At 39.3% G+C, this 25,572-nt stretch overlaps 2 protein-coding genes across 2 annotated transcripts in view; both read right to left on the reverse strand.

The window, feature by feature from the left end:
• Positions 1-1,403: 1,403 nt before the first annotated feature.
• Spink7 (serine peptidase inhibitor, Kazal type 7) lies at positions 1,404-5,169 on the reverse strand. Its single transcript, NM_001002816.3, has 4 exons — positions 5,044-5,169; positions 4,143-4,168; positions 3,111-3,235; positions 1,404-1,680 (listed from the first exon to the last, which is right to left on the reverse strand). The coding sequence occupies exons 1-4, from the start codon at positions 5,105-5,107 to the stop codon at positions 1,635-1,637; spliced, it is 261 nt and encodes an 86-aa protein (NP_001002816.2). The 5' UTR covers positions 5,108-5,169; the 3' UTR covers positions 1,404-1,634.
• A 15,078-nt stretch (positions 5,170-20,247) lies between these two features.
• Spink13 (serine peptidase inhibitor Kazal type 13) overlaps positions 20,248-25,572 on the reverse strand; it is a 141,424-nt gene continuing 136,099 nt past the window's right edge. Inside the window, exons 3-5 of the mRNA NM_001109539.1 lie at positions 21,495-21,532; positions 20,728-20,855; positions 20,248-20,477 (exon numbers count right to left, since the gene is read on the reverse strand). Of these exons, the coding sequence (NP_001103009.1) occupies positions 20,429-20,477; positions 20,728-20,855; positions 21,495-21,532 (215 nt within the window). The 3' untranslated portion in view covers positions 20,248-20,428. The remainder of the gene's footprint in view (positions 20,478-20,727; positions 20,856-21,494; positions 21,533-25,572) is intronic.

The following is a 25,572-nucleotide window of genomic DNA, read 5'->3' on the forward strand; positions in this document are numbered from 1 at the left end:
TATAGGCTCACCGAATGGACAGAAAAACAGTGTTATAGAAGTCCGAGTGACACATGACAGGAAGGTGATGTAGACAACTCAACTGTTCTATGTACAGGGTACTCAGGGGTGGGGTAACAGAACACCACAGTGGAGGATTGGATGGTATTCCCTGCTGTCTAAAGGTTGTAGATTTATTTTCAATGCTTGATGAATAACACTCCTCCATTTTCTATTAAAAAAAAAAGACACCCTCAAGGGATGAGCTCACTTTTGAAGTGTTCTATCTATAGAGTAATCAAGTAGTTTTAATCTTGTAAAATTTTTACTTAGTTTATTATTAATATGTGTTATACACTAAGCGTGCATGTTTTCTTTTGGCACATACATGGTATGTGTGCACATGCCTATGTGAATGAAGGACAGCATTTGACTTTGGCTTTAATTCCTCAAAGTCTCTTGATAGGACCTCATGCTCTCTGGTTTGGTTAAAACGTCTGCCCACCAAGCCCCAGGGCCCCACTTGTGCCTACTTCCCCAGTGCTGGGCTAACATGTGCATATTATCACTCCTGGTTTTCAACATTGATGCTGTGAATCAAACTAACGTCCTCATGCTTGCTTGGCAAATGCTTTACCAACTGCGCTATCTCCCTAGCTCTTTGAGAAAATACGTGTTAAAGAAAACCTGGGGTTGGGGATTTAGCTCAGTGGTAGAGCACTTGTCTAGCAAGCGCTTGCCTAGCAAGCACAAGGCCCTGGGCTCGGTCCCCAGCTCCGAAAAAAAGAAAAAAAAAAAAAAAGGAAAGAAAACCTAGTACTCATCTTCAGCTATTTGAAAAGGTATTTTTTGGAAAAGGAACAAAGTTCTCTATCTAGGTCTGTTGGTTTATGGTCTTGTGGATGTAATTTTCAGCTATAGCATCCTTATAAGAGGACTTCTCCATTAATGTTTGGGTTTCTCCATAGGGTAGTAACTTTTCTTTTTGTGTTCTGGTGGAGATTGGTTCAGAAGCTATGGAATGCTAGAAAGAAAGAAAGAAAGGAAGGAAGAAAGAAAGAAAGAAAGGAAGAAAGAAAGAAAGGAAGAAAGAAAGACAGAGAGAGAGAGAGAGAGAGAGAGAGAGAGAGAGAGAGAGAAAGAGTAACCACCTCTCTAGAAATGACTTCTTAGAATGAAGGAAGTTTGAATTCTAGAACTATAGTAAAAAGATAAAAGTAAACACAAACAAACATCATCCATAGATAGTAGTTACAGACTGGAAGACCGAGCTGAACATCTGTGTGTTAGGGGTATATTTCATTTTGAAAACCAGTCAGTGTTTATTGTTCAAAACTGACTCCCAAACAACAACTATCGTCTATTTTTCAATTTACTTTATATTTGAGGTCCTGTAACATCCATGAATCAGATACAAACAGAAGTAAAAGTAAACTTTTTGGAGAGATTTTTTTTTAATTCAGGTGCCAAAAAAGGTAATATATCAGGAGACAGGAGTTGATAGGAATGAGCACAAGGACTATCCACAGTCACCGACAGTGACTGAATCTAGATCTGACGCCACCAGAACATCAGCAAAGAAGGGCAGTCGATCAGAGCCCACGTGTGAGGCACATGATGAAGGCTTCACTGTTCTTTCTTTGTCCATGGAGAAGTTAGCAGTGCCCTTCATGAAGAAACTGAATTTTCCCATTACTTCTCCTGAAGGAAGACATGATAAACGAGACTGAACCAAAGCAGAAACAAAAGTTGAAAAGACATACAAAAACAATGAAAGTTACGTGAGACCTCTTTCATGGCTGAGAACAAGACTGAAGAGCAGAACCTCTTTCCACAAAATTGGGAATCCGAGTTCCAGAGCACCATGCTATTGCCGCAGAGCAGTTCTCTGCTTCAATCATAGTTCTATCCCACCTACTTCCTTCACTGACCCCAGAGGCAGAAAGATTATTCAAGGTAGCAAAAGAACAAAGAAGACTCCACAAAAGGAGTTGAGGTGGCCCATCTTTCAGCTTTTCCTTTTTTTCTTTTCTTTTCTTTTCTTCTTTTTTTTTTTTTTTTTGGAGCTGGGGACCGAACCCAGGGCCTTGCGCTTGCTAGGCAAGTGCTCTACCGCTGAGCTAAATCCCTAACCCCTCAACTTTTCTTGGTAAGCACGACAGTGATGAAGCTAGATACTGTAATACTGACAACATTTTCCACCATGTGTCCCTCTCAGGGTTTTATGACCTTGAACGTGCTCAGTTTCATGATCCAGGGCTGTATATGTGTCTGTGTTAAAGAATCTTTCTTTTCTGAAATGAAACTTTCAAACATAAATATATATGAAGGCATGTTCTCTGGGCTCAGACACAACCTGTGATTCTAACTTGCAAAGGTAATCACAACGATGAGAACATGGGACATGAGACAAGTGTCCTAACACCAGTGGATTAAAAGACAGTTTGCAATGATAAAAATTAAATTTGGTATATTATAGCAAGTGCTAAATTGCATTTTACATTTTAAAATGTGGTATCTGCCTAGTAACTATTCTTCCAAACACTGTGCAGACCTAACAAAATACCTAAACCAACCAGGTTCATGGGATTTTGACCCAATAATGGTAGCTTGCATCTCTCCTTTTAAATAAAAGGAAAAACCAATCAATTTCAATGGCTATCTTCCTTAAGATTACTGCTACTTAGAGTCTGTAGGAACATGAAAATAAAGACCAGATGCATTAAAGGTGTGTAGTATTTTAGAAATCACATAGGACGGTATATTTCAGCTATTCATGGACCTTTTAAAAATAGGAAGTTATATGGGAGTCCACTTCTTAAAATGGTAAAAATTGAACTTGGGTGTGAGGATCACTCCAAATGGCCACATTTTGTGACTCCTGACTTGCCTCTAGATTACTGAGACAAATAATGAGTTTGAAAACTTAAGACTTCCAAGAATTACAATAATTGGATCTGTGGGCAGAATAGGAGAAGTTCAAGTTGGCAGAAGAGCTGGCCATTTTTTTGTTTCCACATTCTATTCCGCATGGAAGAAAAGTAGACTCTAAAGAGTTAGGAGGGATCTTGGGAAGGGTTTGAGTAGAGAGCATTGTTCCCGGACATTGTTTCCTTGTGTCTGATACTCACAAGATCTCTGTACACAACTTGCATTTATTCCCGTAAGTGATATAGTCAGATCCACAAACTGGGATGTTTTCAATGGGGCAAGGGATGGCCACTACTGGGTACTTCTTGTATATGTCACAGTCCACCTAGTCAGACACAAGAGAATGTTCTGATTTTCTCAAATACCTCAGGAATAACCATCTTGGATCAACTAGACAGGCTACAACTCAGGTGTTCAGATGCTGTTGAAATTGCTTTAATAAATAATGATATCATCATTATGACAAATACCAGTGCCAGAACCCTAACTACTTTTTAATGCCACACTTGGTAAGCAATCACTGGGCATTTCTGTGCCTTACAATTATGCAGTGGGTTGGTCTGGTGTCGCTTGTATTGTAATGCTAAATACTTGCTTCTCAAGATGTAGTTGCCTCTGACTAGCAGATCCTCGCATACTCCACATGATGCTATGTGAATCTTGCAGCTCAATTTAACTGGCCAATATAAGGCCAGAGAGAGCCTGTGACCTGTGATTGGGCAGTGGAGGCAGAAAGGTAGGATTTGAGGATCCACTGAGAGGGGTTGCAGGTAGAGGGAGAAGAGGAAGATGACGACAAAGGTGAAAGAGGGTACCGTGAGAGGGGATGGATTGTGTTCATGTGCCTAGGAGAAACAGCAAGTAACAAGGGATTTCATAGCTGAGGAATGAGTTAGTATAGTTCCAAACCACCCAATCTAGGCTTACAGTTTGTAGATAAAATACCTGGATCATGTGTCTACCTAGGGCTACCTAGGATTATGAATTCTTTCTGCACAATTAGCTTTCTGTTACACGAATTCCCATCATTTAATACTTAGAGGAGGCTTGCATAAGAAACATTCTACTATATTGACCATTTACAAATGTAGAAAGCATTTCTTCATCCTGGTCTGTGTCCTCTGTCGCTTTCCTTGAACATACATGAACTGTGGATTGATCCTTCATAAGTATTTGTTGAGTAAGTGACAGCCAACAGAAGTTGAAATTAAAAATGTGTTCAGCATACTTACTGTGGGTGAAGGGTGGCTGGTAACTTCTGAAAGATAAACGCAATGGAAGCATTACAAACACAGCCAAGCCTGGGATTTCATTAACCAATGCTGTTTTGTTCTTCAGTTAAAGACTTCTCATTTCTCCTGGCAATGAATCTCAGCATAGACCCCATCATTATGCAAAATCACAGCCATTTGTTTAGGGACTTGAACAGTCAATGCTTAAACCCTTGAATCAGGAAGGCAAATTTATTTATTCTTTCTGGAGGCCATGGCGTACTTGATGAAGCCTTATCTCTGATCTACTTTCTCTCCTAATCAACATATAGAAAGAAAGAGCTACCTGTGGTGGTGCACATTTTAAACCAAAGCATTCAGGGGCAAAACTAGGCAGATCTCTGTGAGTCCAAGGACAGCCTGGTCTACGTAGCAAGTCCCAGGCTACCTACAGCTACATAGTTAAACCCTGCGCCAAACAGAAAAGTAAACAGGTGTCTTTAACAAGTTAGAAGTTTATTTTAACTACACACCTCTTCACGATTTAAAAGCTGATTCATTAACTTGAGACCTCCAGAGAAGTGTCTTTAATTTAGTTTCTACTATACAGATCCATGAAGACGACTAAGGACCTCTGTATCTCTGCACTGAGGAATAACCATCCACTGAGACAGCTGCATGGATCCTTATGCAATAAATATTTACAGAGAAATTAGGACTTTTTTTAGTCCATGGTGCCAAGGGAAGAGATTAGATTCCAGTCTCTCAAACAACCGGAACCACGATCTCTTTCCTTGATCAGATCTGTTTCGCTTTAAATCCATCTGATCAAATATTTATGTCAGCAGCTTAGATTCTGGGAGAAAGTATATGAACAATAAAACCTTCAGGACTAAGTGTGACACTGTCTTACCCAAGTCACCGGAGAAGCTGTTGCACAAACAGGTTGCTGTGAAGAGCAGCAGGAGACCACCAAGGAGCTTCATGGTGGAGAGGGCTATGGTGTGGAGGCTAAGTGATCTCAGATTGGCTTGAAGGCGAATGTCCCATGTCATGGAGAGGGCTCATGTTTATACTGCAAGCCTTGGTTTCCCCACCTTTCCTGTGAGCTCATCCAAAGTCAGCATTGGACCGGAGTGGCTCACAGAGCGTGTCACACCCTGAGTGGCACTGCCGCACCTGTCAGTCAAATACTGGGTCCCTTCTCACTGACAGGTAGGCGATCTGAGGTGAATAGTATTTTTCCGTGAAGACTGTTACTTAGACTAACCTTTTCACAGAAAAGATCAAGCTTGGATTTCTTGTCTGAGATATGAAACAAAAGAATATTGCATGCTTGATTTATTCTACTGGAATGCAAGGTTTTAAATACAGGCAAGCCACAGTGTACCTCCATTTATGTTAGGCTCCTGCAAAAATATGATCTTATTCTCCAAGCAGTAAACCTATTAAACATTCAGGGCTCTTGCAAACATAACGGCTTTGGCATTTATGAGGCTTGAGAAAGATGTTGGCATTTCTTAGATATGTAATCTTGGATAAGTCATTTATGAAGCTGTGAACTTGTACCAGTCAGGAAAGCATGGTCATCTTATGGTTACAGGTATTTTTGAGATTTCTGTAACTTAAAGCTTGTACCTCTATGAATGGGCAAGTCTGCGATGCAGCTGCATTGATATTACTCTGGTTGCCAGATGGGCAAAGTTGTCACTGTTTGGAATAGCATTGTCTAGTGAGGTGAAATACCAGAAGATGTCCCTTTCCAGCTATGAAATAAATGTTCCATCCCAGGAGAGATACCCTTGTCATTGTCCTTCCCTGCCACATGGCTATTAGTCTCATCATCTTTGCCAGCCATAGAGGACATGGAATGGACGTGGTCACTCTTACTGTGTCCTCCGAAGGTCAACATGACAATGACTACAAGTAGATGACAACCAGAAAATTGACTACCTCGTAGCCTAAGTCCAGGGACTATCATTAGTCACAACAGAGTCACGCACCATTGACATGAAAATGTGTTCTAAAGCTCAGTGTATTCGAATACACTGTGATGGTTGTTACTAAGCAATAAGCAGACAAGAGTCAGTACTTGGGTTGTCATTTAATTATATACTGCAGTATACAGGGACAATTACCCAAGTGCTTGCCCTTTGTCTGGCAAACTTAAGGCCATGTGTGAAAACCCAGAAGTCAGGAGGATATGAAGCTCATTGTGTAGTAAGCTTGATCTTATATGATCTGAATCATAGCATATACTAATGGTAATAAACAAATTAAAATGGTATCATATCTCCTTAAACATAGACTTTTACATATTTCAGGGGAAGGCAATCAATATTGTTAAATGCAGTATTGTTGTATACTGTGATCTCATTTAAATTATTTAAAGCCATTGAATATGTTGGCTAACTTTGAGAGATATTAGGTTTTGCATCTCTGAAACATAACTCATGTTTACTTCATGTAATATTTTGAACTGCTAAATAAAACTTTGAACACATATAACATATGTACACATACATCAATATGCTACATATATAAATATGTACGTATATAAATGTGTGTGCGTGTGTGTGTGCGTGTGTGCTATGTCAAGTTCTAGGCTACTAACTGGATATTGATATGATAGCTTATGTTGTAGGATGCAAATTTTAGGCAGGCACACATACACATGTAAGGTAGGTAGCATGTCTTGACAATTTCAATGTATAAAAATCAGAGTATAATACATATAATCTGTATATATGTACATAAACGTGGGCATATATAAAATTGCATATATATTATAGTTCATTTGTTCTAGGACCATCTGAATAATGCAAAGTGAGACTAAAGCACAAGTGTTTATAACATTAAGAACCAACGTAAGCTATATAAGACTATACCTGAAATGAAACATTACTATACCGTTTTAAGCATACTCTCTTTTCATATATGTAGAAGGAGTAAGTAGTAAAAATAATAGAAAGTATATAATATAACACACACTAGTTTTTTATCATAGTTCATTATACTGGGCACTGTGAACATATATCAATGTTGTTCTGTCCTTTCCTATGACTAGCAGTGTGGTTGAACTATATAAATTTCATCATTACAAATATCTCACCGCTATGAAACACAACCAATATTACCTCATGGGGCAAAGTCGTGCTACAATGGCTAAAAAGACATAGGGATTTCTTTTCCACTTCATTATATTCTTCCTGGACTATGATGCTATGTGCAACATGTTGTTGACTAGGACAATATCTAAAATGTGCTATGTATATAATTGTGTGTATGTGTGTGCATGTGCGTGTGCTTGTGCGTGCGTGCGTGCATGCATGTGTGTGTGTGTGTGTGTATGTGTGTGTGTGTGCTATGTCAAGTTCTAGGCTCCTAACTACATATTGATATGATAACTAATTATGTGGAATGCAATATTTAGGTAGTTTATTGCCCTAATTTTACCAGCTTATAATTTGAAGAATTATATAATTTTCCAAAGATCGTGATTCTAATTACTGGAGGAGATTATGCAGAGCTAAGTCAAAGGCAAGAACTGATGTTTGTAATAGGGACAAGCACTCATAAGTTCTCCTGTCTGACATGAAAGATTACAGATAAAGAATACCAACAGGAAGCCACCATGTTTCAAGATGAGGTGCAGTTTTTGCAGTTTGAAAAAGCACTAACTTTTCTTTTTTTTAAACCAAGCTTTCAGAGTATTCTTTTGAATATTTGCGCATTAGGGAAAAAGAGAAATGACAGAACCTTTGCCTTCTTTTAGCAGAGTCTTGTGTATACTGAGTCTCTTAAAGCCAAATGCAAGTAAAGACACAGTGGGGAGTGGTTAATTCGAACCCTATAGAGGGAAGGAAGGCAGAAGCGGAAGGCATACATGAAGCCATTCCCTCTGTCACAGGAGGCAGATTGTTCGGTAAGTAGGTGAGTGTGAAGATTGCTAATCGGAAAGATTAGGAAATGGAGCCCATCAGAATCTGCTTTTGACAACAGAAGAATTGAGGTGTGCTGTAGCTTGAAGACATTTTGTACCAACGTTGATGGGAGTATGCCAGATCCTTCAAAATGGATGTACAAATGGACGGCCATTAAAGCAACCCTCCAGCACAGTTAATAGCGTCGTGTTCATTTCTCTCAAAGTCCACATGACACTGAGTGGAAACTAAAGGATAGTGAGATTACAAGTGTTGACTGGGTATACCTGTGACTTCCAACAAGTATATGCCTGTGTTAGGGAGTTTCAAGGTTTGGAAGAGAGCCATGTGTTTTAGAAACTCCTGCTAGACTCTGAAAAGTCAAGCTTGAAACCAAATGCAGAGTTAGTAGGTGTGGAGAACTTAGTAATTGTTTATTTAGGCTAGGGCTAGGAGGCAAATTTCTCAAGGGTGGAGCTGAGTTTATAATACTCTGGGCTTTTACAAAACAAAGCAGAGGTGGATGGGTGGAGGCTGCTTGTGAGGAGGAGTGAGGTCAAGGGATCAGCTGTGGGGTTGGGCTGGTTTGGGAAACAATGCCTATGTCTGTGGAGTGGGGATCTTCATTCTAAACCCTGAACTACACACTTGGGGAAGCAGTTGTGGGATGGGAAAGCAGCTCACCTCAGACCATGGGCAGATTGTTCATTTCTCAGTATGTTCCTTCAAAGCAGGAGCCTTGAATTCTGTAGGAGGAGCACAGTCATGGGACCATGCAGTGGGAGAAAGTGTATGATCAATGCAAAAACATAAACATCAAGACAAAAGTTGCGGGGTCTTGCACATGTTTCTTTGGGGTACTCCAAGAAAGAACAGGAAGGCTCTTTATAGGGTTATACTGGAATAAGGATTGACTAAGGCATTACTGGACCAGTTACTTGGAGGGACATAAGAGAGATTGCATCAGAAATGGGCACAATCTAGAGACAGAACAAAATCTACAGCAGTGGATTGTCATAAGAACTAATGTATGTTAAGTCCTTCGTATGCACTGATTCTGTGCTTCTTTGTATCCGGATTAGCTTCTTGTTTTAGCAGAGAAAAGAACAAGGGCTTAGAACAGTAGCAGTTTAAGCTAAGGAAGATACATTGTAATTTGTCGAATGTAGTGCTTTGAAGCATACGGCAGAAGGGGTAAATTTGGAGCTCCGCTGACCAGAGAAATAATAGATGTGAAGCCAATAGAACCAAAGTAGTCAGGAAGGAGAGCTGGTGTTGTAAATGAGCTGCAGAATGGGCTGGGCCATGCGTCAGAGTGTGTGGAATTCTTCACACGTGATGCTCATTTGGGAGGAGGGGAGTCCACATGGGGGGGGGGGGTCCCAGCACCAATGTTGCCTGCCCTTACCCCATACACCTATCTATGTAACGAACAAAATAACAAAATGGTGTCTTTGATTTCCTGGAGCTTTCTACTGCCTCTGCTTCCACTGAGATTAACGTTCAAGGGTAAAGCTACCACTACCTACCACTCGTGAAATTCCGAGCCTTATGCCTAGGGGTACAAAACCCCACCCCCAAAATTAACACATAAAGTGAAGAATGAGGGAGGCTCATACTCTATTTATTTCCCCTTGATTGTTGTCATAGCAGCTCCTCACCGTGGCCCCCCAGAGACCCTTCCCTACAACACCCAAAAGGCATAACCCCTAAAACCACAAGGCCTCTGGGACCCTTTCAAACTGTGGTCAATGCATTCAGCTGAGCCAGCCCTGGTCCCTGTTTTTCCTTCTGCTCCATTCCATCCATGTCTACTTCCTACTCCAGCTCTCTTTTCTTTCTTTCCCCTTTCTTGTCTTTTCTTGACATAGCATTTTGATCTTGCTCTGGTGTCCTGAGGAGACAGAGCCTTAGGGATCTGGATATTTGTATTCTGGCCTTGTGTGTGGCAGGGCTGTTCCGAGTTGCTTATGGGAATAGGGAATTCGCAAAAACCAAGGCTCCTGTGTATCAGCTGCATTCAATTTCCTTTGAGCCATTGATGATAAACTGTTGAGGGACTGGCTGGTCAACTGGGGCTTTCCCAGAGACCATGTTGTGTGAAGGAACACAGCTCCCTCTCAAAACCAGGAATATGCTTGGCAGAACCGGTCTTGGCCTGTGGCCAGGGCCTTGGGGAGTTGGGGCTTCATACTCTGAGAACCCATCTTATCACACCACAGGGACTGTGGTTGTCAGTCCCAAGGCTACTGTGTACTAGGTTTGTAAGGTTTTGCGATACGCCATGTTCCCCTTATGCAACATTGTTTGGTTAGCTTCTCACTGACTTTGTCCCATTGGATCATAGTTTCTCATGACTGTCCAATTTCTTCCCTGAACAGAGTATATAAGATGCTATGCCTCTTAATAAGCTTGTTTGGCATTAAGAGAGCTTGTGGAAGACCTCTGGACCCCAGCTTTTATGTTCTCTATCTTCTCTGTTTTCTTTTACGACCCCTGGCACCTCCCCCTCAGGACCCTGTCACTAAAACGTGACCTGGTCCACATCAGTACATAGTTTCAATTAGTAGACAAGAGGATGAGAATAGACTATAGCAACATTTTTCATTCTGGTTCACATCACATATCTGGATATTGATGGACATGTACATAACTGTCAGGAGAAATGGATAAACATCTTATCTACTGTGCTTGGAGCTGAAAGGATATCTGTAACCCAACAGTCAGCCAGCATGAGATAATGCATTAGTTAAGGATGCTGTAACAAAATACCAAAACCAAGGAGTTTAAACATCAGAACTTTCTTTTCTGCCAGTTTTAAGGCTGCATCAACGTGTTATCTTGGATGGTTTCTCCTGAGTCTCCTCTCCTTGGCTCCTCGAAGACACATGCTGGCCTTCAGATGACTTATTCTCTAAGCACATATACCTGGGTGTCTGTTCTCTCAGGACACCAATCCTGCTAGGTTAGAGTCCCACTGTTATGGCCCTGTGTAACCTTCATTTCTCCTCTCTCAGTCATAACTCCAATCTCCCATTCTCCTGGTCCCATCTTCCAGAACTTCCAGTATATAATTCTACCTTCGTTATTCTTCCCTTTCCCATGTATATCTCCTATCCACAGTGATGTCATGATTTAGCCAGACTGGCCTCCTGAAAATACCAGCAAATCCATTTCTTCCTGGTTCTGCATTTTTGACTCAGTCCATCCATAAACAAATAGTCTTGGAGACTAAGAATGGGAGAAGTGTGACTCCTGAGTGCTCTGAACTCCCCTTAACCTCTGAAGGTGATTTCTCTTCCTCTATGGGTGTCTGGGCCTACAAAATCCTATATTTTTCTATGTGTGCATGCCTATGATAAAGTTTTATGAAGTAGGCATAAGAGATGAATGATAATAACAACTGGTAATACTATAGAACAATTACAAAACATACTATAATGGACGCTATTATACATGTTATTGTATTGCATGAGAGCCAATACATGGTGATATTTGATGATGGATTAAGATAAGATAAAGTGAATGATATAAATGTCGCAATGCTATGCTTCATCACTGCAGAGTGGTTACTTGGACAGGAACAATGGGATACCCAACAGCAGCACATCTGACAACCAAGAATGACTAATGGTGTAATAGCCTAAATGTCGTGTGGATATGCTAGAGAAATGTATGATTCATATCCTGGGTGAGTTGTAACATAATGCTGTGAGGTTTTATCACTCTACTTAGAATAGCATATAATTTAAAATTTATCCAGTTTTTTTTAACCTGTGTATCATTTCTATAGCATAGTTGACTGGCACATTTAAATGCTAGAAAGCTGTAGATATAAAGAGTCCATAGGTAACTTCCATTCAGATGGGAATTGCAGACTCATGGGACTCCTCATATCTTTGTCTTCTGCCAGAGGATCACAGAAAAGCCTGTGCCTATCCACTCCTCATCTCTGGGTAGAGAACCTAGACCACCAGTTCTCAACTTGTAATATTGCACATCCATCCACCTCTGCTCTACATGTAGGGACATCAGTCTCTTGCTGCAAACTCTACCCATACCCATTGCCTGCTAGCTCACCATATGCACTCTTGCCTACTTGCATGCTCGACTTCTCTAAGTAGGGATCCTAGACTCCTCCTGCCGACTTTGCTCACCCTGCCTCTTGCTTAAGCACCATAGATTTCATGCCTGCTCACTTCTCTTTTCCAGAGTAAGAACCACAAATCCAGCTGCCTGCCAGAGAATAGTAGGTCCCTCCTTGCCACATGTTCCTCCTCTTTAAATATAGCTCCCAGACCCTAATCAGTACCCCACCCACCCTACCACCTGAGTTTGAGCCCTGTGCACCTCCCCTAGAATTCTCCTGGCTCAGAAATTTTACTTGGTCCTATCTGAGCCAGAATCACATCTGATACCCCATTTGAGTACACTGAGTTCCCCAAGATTGAACCCTAAGTCCCATTCATCCTGACACATTGGGGAAACAACAGATTTAAATACCTACTCAACAAAATAAAGACCAGATGCCCATACCAAGAAACATTATCTATGACTTAACTTCAGATGCCTCAGTGAGTGTCATAGCAAAAGCACAAGCAGCACAAATAACCAAGACTATGTCTTCTCCAAAATGTATTGCTCCTGGAGAAAAGCAACTTGAACGATGTGCAAGACAGTAACTTTAAAACAGCAATAATAAATATTTTTAAGGAACTCAAAAGGGATATGAATAAATGCTAGCATGAAGATTGTGTGAAAAAACTGACAATTCAAGAAGAAAATGGAAATTAATAAAGAGATAGATTCTATTAAAGAAATATAAAATTAAAACTCAAAATGAGAAATTCAGAAAGCCAAAGAAAAAAAATAAAGCTTCTTCAGGTCTTGAAGACAGGAAGAACCTGACCACATGATGAAAGAAAACATTAAACATAGAAGGAAAAGAAACCTGGGTTAAAGGCAGAGACAATATTTTCAACAAAACCACAGAGCAAAACTTTCCTAAACTGAAGAAAGAGACGTCTATCAAGATACAAGGGGCACACAGAACACCAAATAGACAGGACCAGAAAAGACACACTAAAGGTACAGAGCAAGGAGAGGGCAATGAGAACAGCAAGAAAAAGTCACACACACAGTCAAACACATCAGAATAGTGGCTGAATTTTCAATGGAGACTTAGAAGGACAGAAGGATTTAGGATAGTGTTCCATGGGTTATGGAAGGCCACAGAAGCCAGTTCCAACCATTATACTCAGAAAACCACTAGTCCTAATCAATAGAGAAGCTTTCCATGATAAAACGTAAGTGAGACATTTATAACCACTAAACCAGCTCTACAGAGGATACTGGAAGGAACATTCAAGATTTAAGAGAGGGTTAAGGGGTTGGGGATTTAGCTCAGTGGTAGAGCGCTTGCCTAGCAAGCGCAAGGCCCTGGGTTCAGTCCCCAGCTCTGAAAAAATGAAAAAGAAAAAAAAGAGAGGGTTAAACACAATTAAGGAGGGATGAGGAATATATGAACCATTTCAGAACCTTAAATCCAACAGAACGAAATCATAGGCATTAACACACCTGTTTCCAGATTGCTGTCATATTCACAATACCTAAGAAATGGAAACAACCTAAATGTTCTTCAACTGAAGAACGGATAACAAAAACATGATAAAGCTAATCATAGTATCTGCAGGTGAATAGATGAAGCCACATCATATTATACTAAGCAGCATAATCGGGACCCAGAAAGACAAACAGCACACATTCTCTCATCTATGGTTATTAGTTCCAAACCTTTAGATGTGAATATAAAACCGGGAACAAGCATAGAAATCAGCAAAGTAAAACGTCTTCCATCCACATGTGTGGTGCAGGAGAGATGCTGGAGAGAAGAATAGCAGGATGCAAGTTATATAAAGAGGAAAAGAAGAAAAATGCGGGAACTTACATTGGAGATGATGTTGGTGCCAATACAGAAGGGGAAAAGGAGGGAAAATAACACTGGAGAGGAAGTTGAAAGACTAGGGTATCCTATGAAAGAAAAAGGGTTATTTAAGTAATTTGGAGAAATGAGGAAAAATAACCCCCTAAAAATCTGGGAACACAAACATGAAGAAGAAGGAGATACCATGCTTAAAATTCAACTGAACTCCAAACTGAGCAGGGCACAGTAGGGTCAGAGAATATGGGATTATGTAAGAAAGAATTTGGCCTAGCGTGATTAACCTTTAATTAGCAGCTAATATCCACCTATAAATGAATATATATCGTTTGTCTTTTTAGGTCTGGGTTACCTTGCTCAGGATGATTTTTTTTCTATTTCTATCCATGTGCCTGCACATTTAATAGTTATTTTTAATGGCTGAATAATACTCCATTGTGTAAATGTACCACATTTTCTTTATCCATTCCTCAGTTGAGGGACATTTAGGTTGTCTGCCTGCTTTGAATAAAACAGCAATGAACATCGTCCTTGTGGTACAATGGAGCATGTTGTGGATTTATGTCCAAGAGTGGTATAGCTGGATCTTGGGGTAGATTGATCTTGAACCTTCTGAAGAACTGACATATTTATTTCTAGAAGGGCTATACACGTTTGCATTCCTACCAGCAATGGTGAAATGTTCCCCTTGCTCCACATCCTCACTGGCGTGAGCTGTCACTTATGGTTTTGATCTTCGCCATTCTAAAGGTATAATATGAACTCTCAAAGTAGTTTGGAATTGCATTTCCTTGATGGGAAACATTGCCCTAAGTGCTTCTTTGTCATTTGAGTTTCCTCTCTTGAAAATTCTATTTAGATCTGTATTCCACTTTTAATTGAGTTATTTGATGTGTTGATGTGTTGATAAAGAATTTATCAAGTTCTTTATACATTTTGAATATTAGCCCTCTGTCAGACGTGAGGTGGTGAAAATCTTTTCCCAATCTGTAGACTGCTATTTTGTCCCATTGACTGTGTTCTTTGCCTTACAGAAGCTTTTCGGTTTTATGAGGCCCCATTTCTTTCTTTTAAAAACGACCTATTTATTATATATGAGTTCACTGTATCTGTCTCAGACACACCAGAAGAGGGCGTCAGATCCCATTACAGATGGTTGTGAACCTCCATGTAGCTGCAGGAATTTGAACTCAGGACCTCTGGACGAGCAGTCGGTGCTCTTAACCACTGAGCCATCTCTCCAGTTTGAGGTCCCATTTCATAATTGTTGACCTTAGTGCCTGTGGTAATGGTGTTCTGCTCAGGAAGTTGTATCCTATGCCAATGTGTTCAAGGCTATTCCCCGCTTTCTCAGGTTCAGTCTATATAGTTCTATATTCAGGTCTTTGGTCCACTTGGATTTCAGTTTTATGCAGCCTGATAAATATATATCTATTATCATGCTACAACCATGATCATAGGTTAGCCCAGTGGCTAAGGAGCAAGGAGGGCTCGAGAATGCATGGATCTCTCTGGGAAGGGGAAATAGAATAGATTTTGTGAGAGGACTCAGCATGGATGGGATGGGAACAGGAGGGTTTGGGCATGGGGAAGTAGAAGGAGAGAGTGCAGGGAGACAACTGGAATTGGGGGACAATGTGGAAACCAATTAGAGTGGAAACTCCTTATAATCTATGGGGCTGACTCTTTCAACATCTCCTAGTAATGGGGGATATGGATTCTCAACTGGCCATCTTCTACAATCAGCAAAGGCTTCCTTCCATTGGTGGGATTGGGACATCAATTCAGCCACAAAATCTTCGACCTAAAATCTGTTCTGTCTGGAAGATGTGCTGGAGTAATTGTGGCACAGAACTTGTGGGAATGGCTAACCAATGACTGGTCCAACTTGAGACCTACACTAGGACAGGTAACCTGTACCTGACATTGCCTGAATGGCCAGGAATCAGAAGCTGGATATCCCAGGGACCTCAGATAAAACCAAGCATGACTGGTAAAAAAAAAAAGTCAATGAAGTGATACCTAATGATGTTCTGCTATACTCAGAATATACCCAATAGATTTTCACCCAACCTAATCATCCATCAGAGAAGCTTCATTCAGCAACTGAAGGGAACAGATGCAGAGACCCACAGCCAAACATTGGGTGGAGCTCAGGGAATCTTGCAGAAGAGGGGAAGGAAGAATTGTGGAAGCCAGAGGGTCAAGAAACCTGGAGACCACAGACTATAAAATCAGCTAAGCATGGCTCATAGGGGTTCAGAGACACTGAAGTGACAATCAGGGAGTCAATATGGGTCCCAGCTATGTCCTCTTCATGTAGCTGGATATTCTTGTAGGATTCCTAGCAGTGGGTGTGGGCTGTCTCTGACTTGTACCTGCTCTTGGGACCCCTTTCCTTGTACTGTGTTCTCTCATCCAGCCTTGATATGAGTGGTTGTGCCTAGTCTTATTGCATATTGTTAGGCCACATTTAGTGGATGTCCGTGAAAGGTCTGATCTTTTCTGAAGGGAATTGGAAGGGGAGTGAATCTGGAGGAGAGAAAAAGAGGTAGGGGAAACTGCTCTCGAAATGTTAATATGATAATAGTAGTAATAGTAATAATAGTAATAATAATAATAATAATAATAATAATAATAATAATAATAGTAATTTGATCTAGTTTCTCAAACAGACCAGCTCTTTGCTTTTGTCTTCTCAGATATACATTGTAGCACACCATATGGGTGTGTTTTGTTTAGAATAGGAACTGGATGCACCAGATGACAGTACAGGTCACACTAAGGGATAAAGGCAGGCCAGACCATGTGATTGAGGATGAGCACTCTGGGTGACTTGATATTAGTCAACTTGGAGAGCAAGATCAACAGTGTGGGTAATTAATCAATCATCAGGCCATTATGGTTATGTAAGAAAGCCTGTCAGCTCAAAGGATCATTTATTCTGGGGCTAAATATTAGTGACCGTGGTTTGGGGACATATTTACTGACTATTAAATCCTTGTCCCAGTGTGGTAACGATGTGATGAGACTTTTATATAATAAAGCAATTCATAAACAAAGGCATTTTAAAATTACATTGGTGGAAATGCTAAGTTTGTGGGTCGAAGCAAAGTAGAGAAAGAGGTAATATAGATTCCATATGCTATCTAATGGCATCTTAGCCCTTTGGTTGGTGGAAATGGGGGCTTTGTAACATTCCAAAGGTTTTTACTTGTTAGTCATAGAATACTAGGTCTGAAAGTGGGTGAGTCATAGCTATTAAAGTAGCTAAGGGTAACCTAAGATGAGTTGTGATTAGGCTCTGGATCTTCAATGCCCCCAAATCTCCACACTTATTGAAGTTCTAAACTTAGCAAGCCAAATCACCCAAGCTGGAGCAGTAAAGGAACTACAGCACTTTTGCAATCATCTTTAGAAGGACAAACCACACTTATAAGGGTCAGAATTCTATGTAATAAAGACAGTAGAGCATGAACATTTTTCTGTTTGCAAGCAATTGGCAAGAAAAGAGAAATAAGGTCGATTGGAGGTGCTTTGAAAGAGATGTAGCCTGAAAGATGGCCATTCCCGAGCTCTATAATGACACTGGGGCAAAGGAAGGAAAGATAGAATTGAAGTGAGGGAGCAAAAGCCACACAAGAGACGGAATGGTAAGGATCATAAAGTCAGACTAAATGAAGGAAGAACAAATGATGTTTGTTCATCAGAAAATGGAGTGCACTGACAAAGTGTGTCTATTAAGGAATAGAGGAGAAGAAACTTGGGCCAATATCCCAGATGCTATAAGGAGCCAGGGTAGCAGGATTGGCCAAGTGAGAGGAAGAAACTTGTGGAATCATTACCAAATAGGCAGAAGCATAAGATAAGGAATTCATGGGAAGCATATCTTCTAGTTCACTACTTTTACTATCCAAATTAGAATTCTCATCTGAGAACAACTCCATTCTTAAAGAGACAATCTTCTCAATGTCACCTCCTCTGTTTCCTGATTTTTCCATTCTACATCACCTTGTTGAACATAGTCAAAAATGGGGACACCCAGTGTAAAGAGTTGCTAGTATGTGCCTGGAGGAGTTACACAGAGCACACAAGTCTATATTTATTAAAACGATGGACCAGGAGCTTTTGCATTACTGCTAATATTTCACTAGGGATCATGGGTCTTTTTAAATTACTCATTTCAGTTTTACCTTTGGTAGGTCATGTATATCAAGAAATCCATTCATTTCTTTCAGGTTTTCAGTTTGGTGAAATACAGGTCTTCATTATTCTGTGATTTTTTCCCCAATATCTGTTGTAATTTCTAATTTTTACCTCAAAATTTTTCATCTCTATTTTTTAAAATTTGGATTGGCTCCTTTTTTGGTTAATTTAGCCAAAAGCTTGCAAATCTTGTCCAATTTCTCAAAGTATCATTTGTTTCATTGATTCTTTGTATTGTCTGTCTGTTTGTAACAATGTTTCTATTTTTTATTTCAACCCTGAGTCCTATTAATTCTTTCCATCTGCTCTTCTTCATTGTTATTTATTCTTATTTTTCAACAGCTTCCATGTATGTCATTAAGTTATTAATATGAGGCCTTTCTGTTTTTTATGTATGCACTTAGTGCTATGACTCTGCCTCTAGAACTGATTTCATGTTGTCCCATATGTTTCAGTATATTGTATTTTCATTTTAATTTTTTAATTTCTATCTTGATTTGTGTCTTGATACAATTTTCATTCAGTAGTAAGTTGTTTAATTTCCTTGAGTTTGTAATCTTCCTCCTTATTTGTTGCTGATATACAGTTTTAATCTGTGGTGGTCGGATAGGATACAGGCTGTTATTCCGATGTTCTTAAATCTTTCAAGCCTTGCTCTGTGTCCTATGTGGTCAGTTAGAGAGCTTTCCATGAGCTTCTGAGAAAAAAAGCACTTTCTTTAGTGGTTGGATGAAATGTCCTATAAATATCTGTTAGGTTCATTTGATATGATGTTAATAAACACCAAGGTTTTTATGTTTAGTATGACTTGATGAAATCAAGCATTACCCTCTGTGTTACTGTCAATATGTGCTTTAGCTGTAGCAGTGTTTCTTTTATGAACTTGTGTTCTTTGCGTCTGGTGCATAAATGTTTAGAATTCCAATATTCTTTGGCGAATTTTTCCTTTAACGGTTATGCAGTGCCCTTCCCTATCTCTTTTGAATAGTTTTAGTTTTAAGTGTATTTTACCATATATCACAATAGTCATTCCTGCTTGTTTCTTCATTCTATTTACTTAGAATATCTTTTTCCAACCTTTTATCCTGAGGCGATGTCTATTGTTGATAGTGAGGTGTGTTTCCTGGACCAAACAGAAGGATGGCTCTTATTCTGTAATACAGTTTGTTTGTGGGGTTTTGTAATTGTAGTTTTGGAGAATTTAGACCATTAATATTGAGACTTATTAATGAACAGTATTTATTGACTCTTGCTATTTTGCTGTGATGGTATTTCCTCTCTCTTTTCATATTCTGTTTTTAGATTATTTATTCTTTGCTCCTTTTGGGTAGGTATAGTTAATCTTTTTTCTAAAGTTTTCTTCTAGTGCTTTCTATAACAAAAGATTAGATAGATAAATAAGTAGATAAATTTGTTTTATTGTAGAAAGTTTTCATTCTTTGTCAATTGTGATTGAAAATTTTGGTGGATATAGCAGTCTGGGCTGACATCTGTGGCCTTTCAGAGTTTGTTGAACATTTGTCCAGACTTACCTAGCTTTCAGAGTCTCCACTGAAAAGTCAGGTATTATTCTAACAGGCATGCCTTTATATATGAGTTGGGTTTTTCTTCCTGCAGCTTTTAATATATTTTCTTTGTTTTGCACATTTAGTGTTTTTATTATTACATGTTATGGGAAATTTGTTTTCTGGTCCTGTCTATTTGGTGTTCTGTATGCAGATAGACATTAATATTTTCTAGGACATTGGCATGTAAATAAGGTTATTTGTTTAGGTCCCAAATCCCTGGGATACTTTGGGGATATGGCCAGTATCTGAGCAATAGAGATAAATTGTGAAAAGAGATTGATTCAGGTGTTCTGTACTTTGACATTGCATTTCTAGAAATTGAATTGAAGCTGACTCAGCCTGCTCCCCCCCAAAAAAGCCAAGTCTTTGAGGAAAATGGAATATGAAAAGACAGAGGGAGGTACCCAGACTACCACCTTAGAAAGGCTGAGAACCACTGCTTTAAACTGATAGTCCACAGAAATGAATAACAATCATTTCTTTTATTAAGACATTTATTTGCAACAAATATGACTTCTTTTCTCATTTTTGGAATCCTTTGTTTTCCATTTGGCTTGAAATTTGGGTACGGCACAGGGATGCATAAAATTGGTAAATTAAACACCTCAAACTCCCAAAGAAATAAATCCCAGAATGAAGAATAAACAAATGAAGGTGTTCGGTTAATCGCTATTCACATTTTCCATATTTGACAAACTCGATGTGAGGTCCAAACTCCCTGAAGAAAAGAGACAGAAAGTTCCTTAAAGGAAGTGGACGTTACTTTTAAAGGTGCTTTCATACCTTCTAAATGAAGTCCTAAAGTGTGTGTGGGGGGGGTGCTTATACAATTCCACGTAGCTCATCCTCTCCATACCTTATACATCCCCCCTCTACGATTTGATTACTCAGGATGTATCTTGATTCATTACAGAGTTAAAACAAACCAACCAACCAACAAACAAAAAACCATTCTAGGTTGAACTTACCACCGATCAATGCAAAAGAAGCACTCGTTCTTGTAGTTCAAGCCATTGGTAGCACAAACCAGCGCTATCACATCTGGACAGTTTGCTTCATAATCAGGGTCTATTGGGTAATACATTTTGCATGGGGGCTGGAAACAGAAACATCACAGGAATGGAGTTTTTCCCCCCATTTATCAGTTGCCTTTCACCTCTAACTCACATAGAAATAATATTAAGTCCTACTAGTTGAATGTTGAAGAATTTCCTGTCTTCTGGACTTCCATAGGGTGAGTTTTTGTTTCTTTTCAATGCATTGCCTAATACATCTCATAATCACTTGAATGGTAATTATCAATACAATTTCTGCTAAACTCCAAGTGCAGAGTTTTTCTTTGACCTTGTCTCAATTCCAGTATGTTATTGTGTAAAAGGTTAATGGGCATAATATTTATGTGTTTGTGAACTTAGAGAGGGTTTCCATGTAGCTGGTAAGAATAAGGAATGGCTGTTGAGACAAGGAATAAGTGAGGTTTGCTTGTTATCTCACTAAGGGCTCGACTGTATCTATTCGTTGTTCTTTAATTGACTATAATATTTACTAAAATATTATAGTATGATATAAGGATTATGCTACATGGGAGAAGTACATGCTGCAGAGGTAAGGTGCACTTCCAACTTAGGCCATGTGAAAATCTGTCACGGTACTTCACCTGTGTGGAGTTCTAGACACTTTTGAGGAGAATGATCAGATTAGAAGGAGAACCTAGAACTGAGGAATTCACGTTTACCTTAGGCCAGTTAGAAAAGGTATGTGATCTGATAAGTGCTGTAAATAGAGAACAAACACACTGGGGGTTAGAAGAAATAGTGCATGATGGGATATGATCTCACCCATCAGTCACTCATTTTGCATACATCTATGTAAAACAATTTACTGCAACAGAATTTGCATGCCATATTCCTCTGTGGACCACTGTCTGTCTGTTCATCTGCCTTTCTGTCTATCTACTTATTTATTTATCCCGTATCCGACTTTCACAGCTTTTCCTTCATTTGCACATTTGCTGCTTCACTGAGGAAAAGAGCCCTGGGCTGAGTGTACTGTATCACATCCCAGATTTCAACCCCAGCACTGTAATAAATAAATCGGTCAGTAAAATAAATTATACGGCTATTTCCAATAAGTCTTCTTGGTCTACAATTACGATAATTGCATGCATTTTCAGACTTCTATTAAATTACATATGATATGTACATAGTATATTACCACAGGCCCTGCTAAGATGTTACCTTAACATGACACACTGTTGATAAACAATACAATGAGCACCTTGGCTTTCAGAAGACTGACTGGTCTGAGAGCTGCTTTAGTTGGATGTCCTCGGTGCCTAATGGTAGAGAACAGCCACGGAAGAACAGAGTGAAGATGCGACCTACTACACCTCTGTGTCTATCTCAGGTGGCTTAAAACACCATAGAGTATTTTAACTAGGGGTAACATCCCTAAATAACAAAGTATGCTTCAGAAGTTAGGACGAGAAGTATAGCTCACTGATGGAGTGTTTCCAGGATATGCAAAATTCCCCGGGCTCACTCTCTGCATGCAGAAAAGCAAAATACTACAAAGTTAAATTCAAAGCCATAGAATAAAATACTGAAAAAGTCTATTTCAGAGTAGCCAATATACATGCCCATAGAACTCATGTACACACATACCCAACCGAAGATACAGAAGCAAAAATCTGTAAAAGATACTCAATTTAAATTCACGGTACAAGTTTATTTAAAATTACCCTAAAAAGCCACTTAGCACCTATTATGTTAGCTGCTGCAAGAAGTATTTTTATTCTTCGATGGTGATAATGCAAAAGGATTCATTTAAGAAGGGAAATTTGTCAATAGTGAACAAAATTGCACTCGAATTCTGATCTCTCCCAATTCAATGAATTTCTTCTGAGGCTTTATAGAAGTCAATTCTCTCCCTCTACCATGGGTCCTAGGAATCTAACTCCAGTCATCAGACTTGGTGGCAAGCTTCATTGCCTCCAAGCCATGTGGCAGCCATTTGTTAGTTCTATTTATTTATTTACTTATCTAGAATACAAGTGCAACAGAACACATGCAAAAGACAGAGGACAACTCACAGGACTCGGTTCTGCTACCATATAAGAGGTTTGAACTCAGGTCATCAGCCATGGGATCAAAAATCCTTATCTATTGAGCAATCTCACTACCACGAACCCCAAGAGCATCATTAATTAACTTCTTTGATGTGAGATATAATATACGTCCAAAAATAAAAACTGTAGAAATTAGCTTAGCATTTTTCTGGCACGGGACTAGACAAATACTGAAAGTGGATTAAAAACCCAAAGATCTATACAACTATGGAGAAGTATGTTTTAAAAACAGAGCAAAAGGGCAATCCTGTGGTAAAGAAAGGCCATCTTTTTATCATATGTATTTCTTCAGATGGAAAAACTAACCCAGTGTAGATTCCAAATGTAAACAAAGTTTAATACAACAAAAATTCCTGAGAGAAGCAATAAAGACAAACATTAGTGATCCTAAAGAGGCAAAGGTTACCTAGATAATACACCCAAGGCATGAAAGTCTATGAAAAAACTGCACTTCATCAAATTTCACAGCTTTTTTTTTTTTTTTTGAAAGTCACTTAAGAAGATTCTATAAACTAACCACTGACTGGTAAACATTCCCAAGAAATCTCTCAGGCAGGGGACTTGCAATCTAGACTATGTACAAACTAGAATTAAAACAAACAGCCAACAGGCACTTCGTCAATGGCTCAATGTGATTGGCCAATAAGTCATGAGTGTGCGCTACACCACTGTTCATTGGAGGGACACAAAGTAAATTGCAGTGGGAGCTCATGCATTCAACTTGGCAGAGTGGAAGGTAGGGAAGAGAAAGAAAGATGGATTTGATAAAAAAAGAAAAAAAGCACTGTGAACATGTATGAAATTCTGAAACAATAAAAATAAATTAAGAATCATTTTATAGATAAGGTTGGTAATAAGTAAAATGAATGTTATCTTTCAAAATAAGTAATGAGTCTGTCCAGTCTAAGTGCTTCTGACACTGCGTGGCCACGGCAATGGTCACACCGCTGAAGGGTGCGAAAGGTTGTGGAAGCCATTTGAGAAAAGAGTTTGGTGATTCTTTAAAAGCTTAAGTGTCCCTATTTTTTGATTTGATTCCATCACTCTTAGACATTTATCCAACAGAAATGAGATGACAATCCGTGCACCCAGGCCCATGACATCTGTGCTTGCAGCAGTTCAATGAGAATAACCTAGATGTCCGCCAATGGGTGAATGAATGAAAACAACAGAGCATACCCGGGTGGAGCGTTATTGATGAATATCCCCCACTTTGAAGCTTAAGGTATCAGCTTTAAAAATAACACGTAGTACCTAGCTTTGTAGAAAGATACTAGCAAAGTATACCTGGGTACTGGTGTGCTCAGGTGCTGAGCGTGGAAGGAGAAAATGCAAAATAAATCAAGGATTCTCTTGTGAATGAGGGTTATGGCCATTGTCTCGATTGTAGTCACGGTTGTCATAAGTATATAAATATTTAAAGATTTATCAGCAATCTAGATTTTTTGCATTAATATATTTATAGTGCTTGCTAGTCATACTCAATAGTATTCATTGGACCAATTATTGTGACTATTCCATCATAAATAATAGAATATAAATAAAGGCTTGTTATAAATAATAAAAGGTATTGCAGAAGTTCCATTCGGAGCAGTTGGTAAACCAATAGCAACTGCATGTTTTTAAACTTTGTATTATTTATTTATTGTGTGTTTATGTGTGTGATATTTGTGGGCACACATGCCACAAAATGTATGGGAAAGTAGGAGTACAATTTTAGTGGTTTTGCTCTCTTCCACCTTTACGTGGGTTCTGTGGATGGAACTCAGGTTGCAGTCAGGCTTTCTCAGTAACCGTCTTTACCTGCTAAGCCTTCTTGCTGGCCCAGAAGATGCATTATAACATTTGTTTGTCGAGCATGCCCTATGTATTTTTCGTTTACTGAGGGAACTAGGGTTTAGAAAGCTGGCAGCCTTCACTACAGAATTGGCTTCTCTAATTTGTAATTTGAGCTACTCATTTGCTGCTGCTGTTTTATTTAAATTTTCACAAATTTAGTGACTTCAAATGACATAGATTTGCTGCCTTGTGGCTCTAGAGGTAATAAGTATTAAAACCAAGCTGTCTCCAGGCTGCGTTTTGTTTGACGTGCCTTGAGTTGAATCTGTTTGTGTGTGTGTGTGTGTGTGTGTGTGTGTGTGTGTGTGTGTGTGTAATTATGTTTTGCTTCCACGAGGCAGTGGAATCCTCTGAGCCATTGCCTGAATGAGGATTACCTCTGTTAACATTTTCACATCTCATTCTTCGACTCTGGTCTTCTGCCTCCATTTTCTATGAATCCCTGTGATTATAATAATCCCAACTGGATACTAAAAGTATAGCCAATATCCTTACCTCAAACACATCCACAAAGTCTTTTTGGCCACAGCAAGTAACATATTTTTGGGTTCCACTTAGTAAAGATTATACATCGTGGGGACTATTGTGATATTGCTAACGGTAGGCATATGTCTTTAAATTAAGTCACTGGTTTTTGTTGCCCAATTACTCAGACACACAGAAACATTTTTCTTGCAGATGCCTTTGTTCTTCATTGGCATTTCCCCCACTGTCATATTTTTTTAAAGAAATTAATTCCACGTGGAAATGCACAATCTTTTCTAGAAAAAGACATCATGTTCACACAGTGTTTTACTTAGAATAGGAACATTACAGTGTTCTGGGTACTGGAAGCCTTGGTTTGTTT

The sequence above is a fragment of the Rattus norvegicus genome, chromosome 18 (assembly GCF_036323735.1).
Source record: "Rattus norvegicus strain BN/NHsdMcwi chromosome 18, GRCr8, whole genome shotgun sequence".
Lineage (NCBI taxonomy): Eukaryota > Metazoa > Chordata > Mammalia > Rodentia > Muridae > Rattus > Rattus norvegicus.

Bases quoted from the DNA above. Each gene is read 5' to 3' on its own strand.
- Spink7 (NM_001002816.3), bottom strand. From the start codon at position 5,107: ATGAAGCTCCTTGGTGGTCTCCTGCTGCTCTTCACAGCAACCTGTTTG. The intron at 4,169-5,043 runs GTGACTTGGGTA...TTTATCTTTCAG, and splicing joins TTTGTGCAACAGCTTCTCCG to AAGTTACCAGCCACCCTTCA. The intron at 1,681-3,110 runs GTGAGTATCAGA...GTCTTCCTTCAG, and splicing joins AAGTTGTGTACAGAGATCTT to GAGAAGTAATGGGAAAATTC.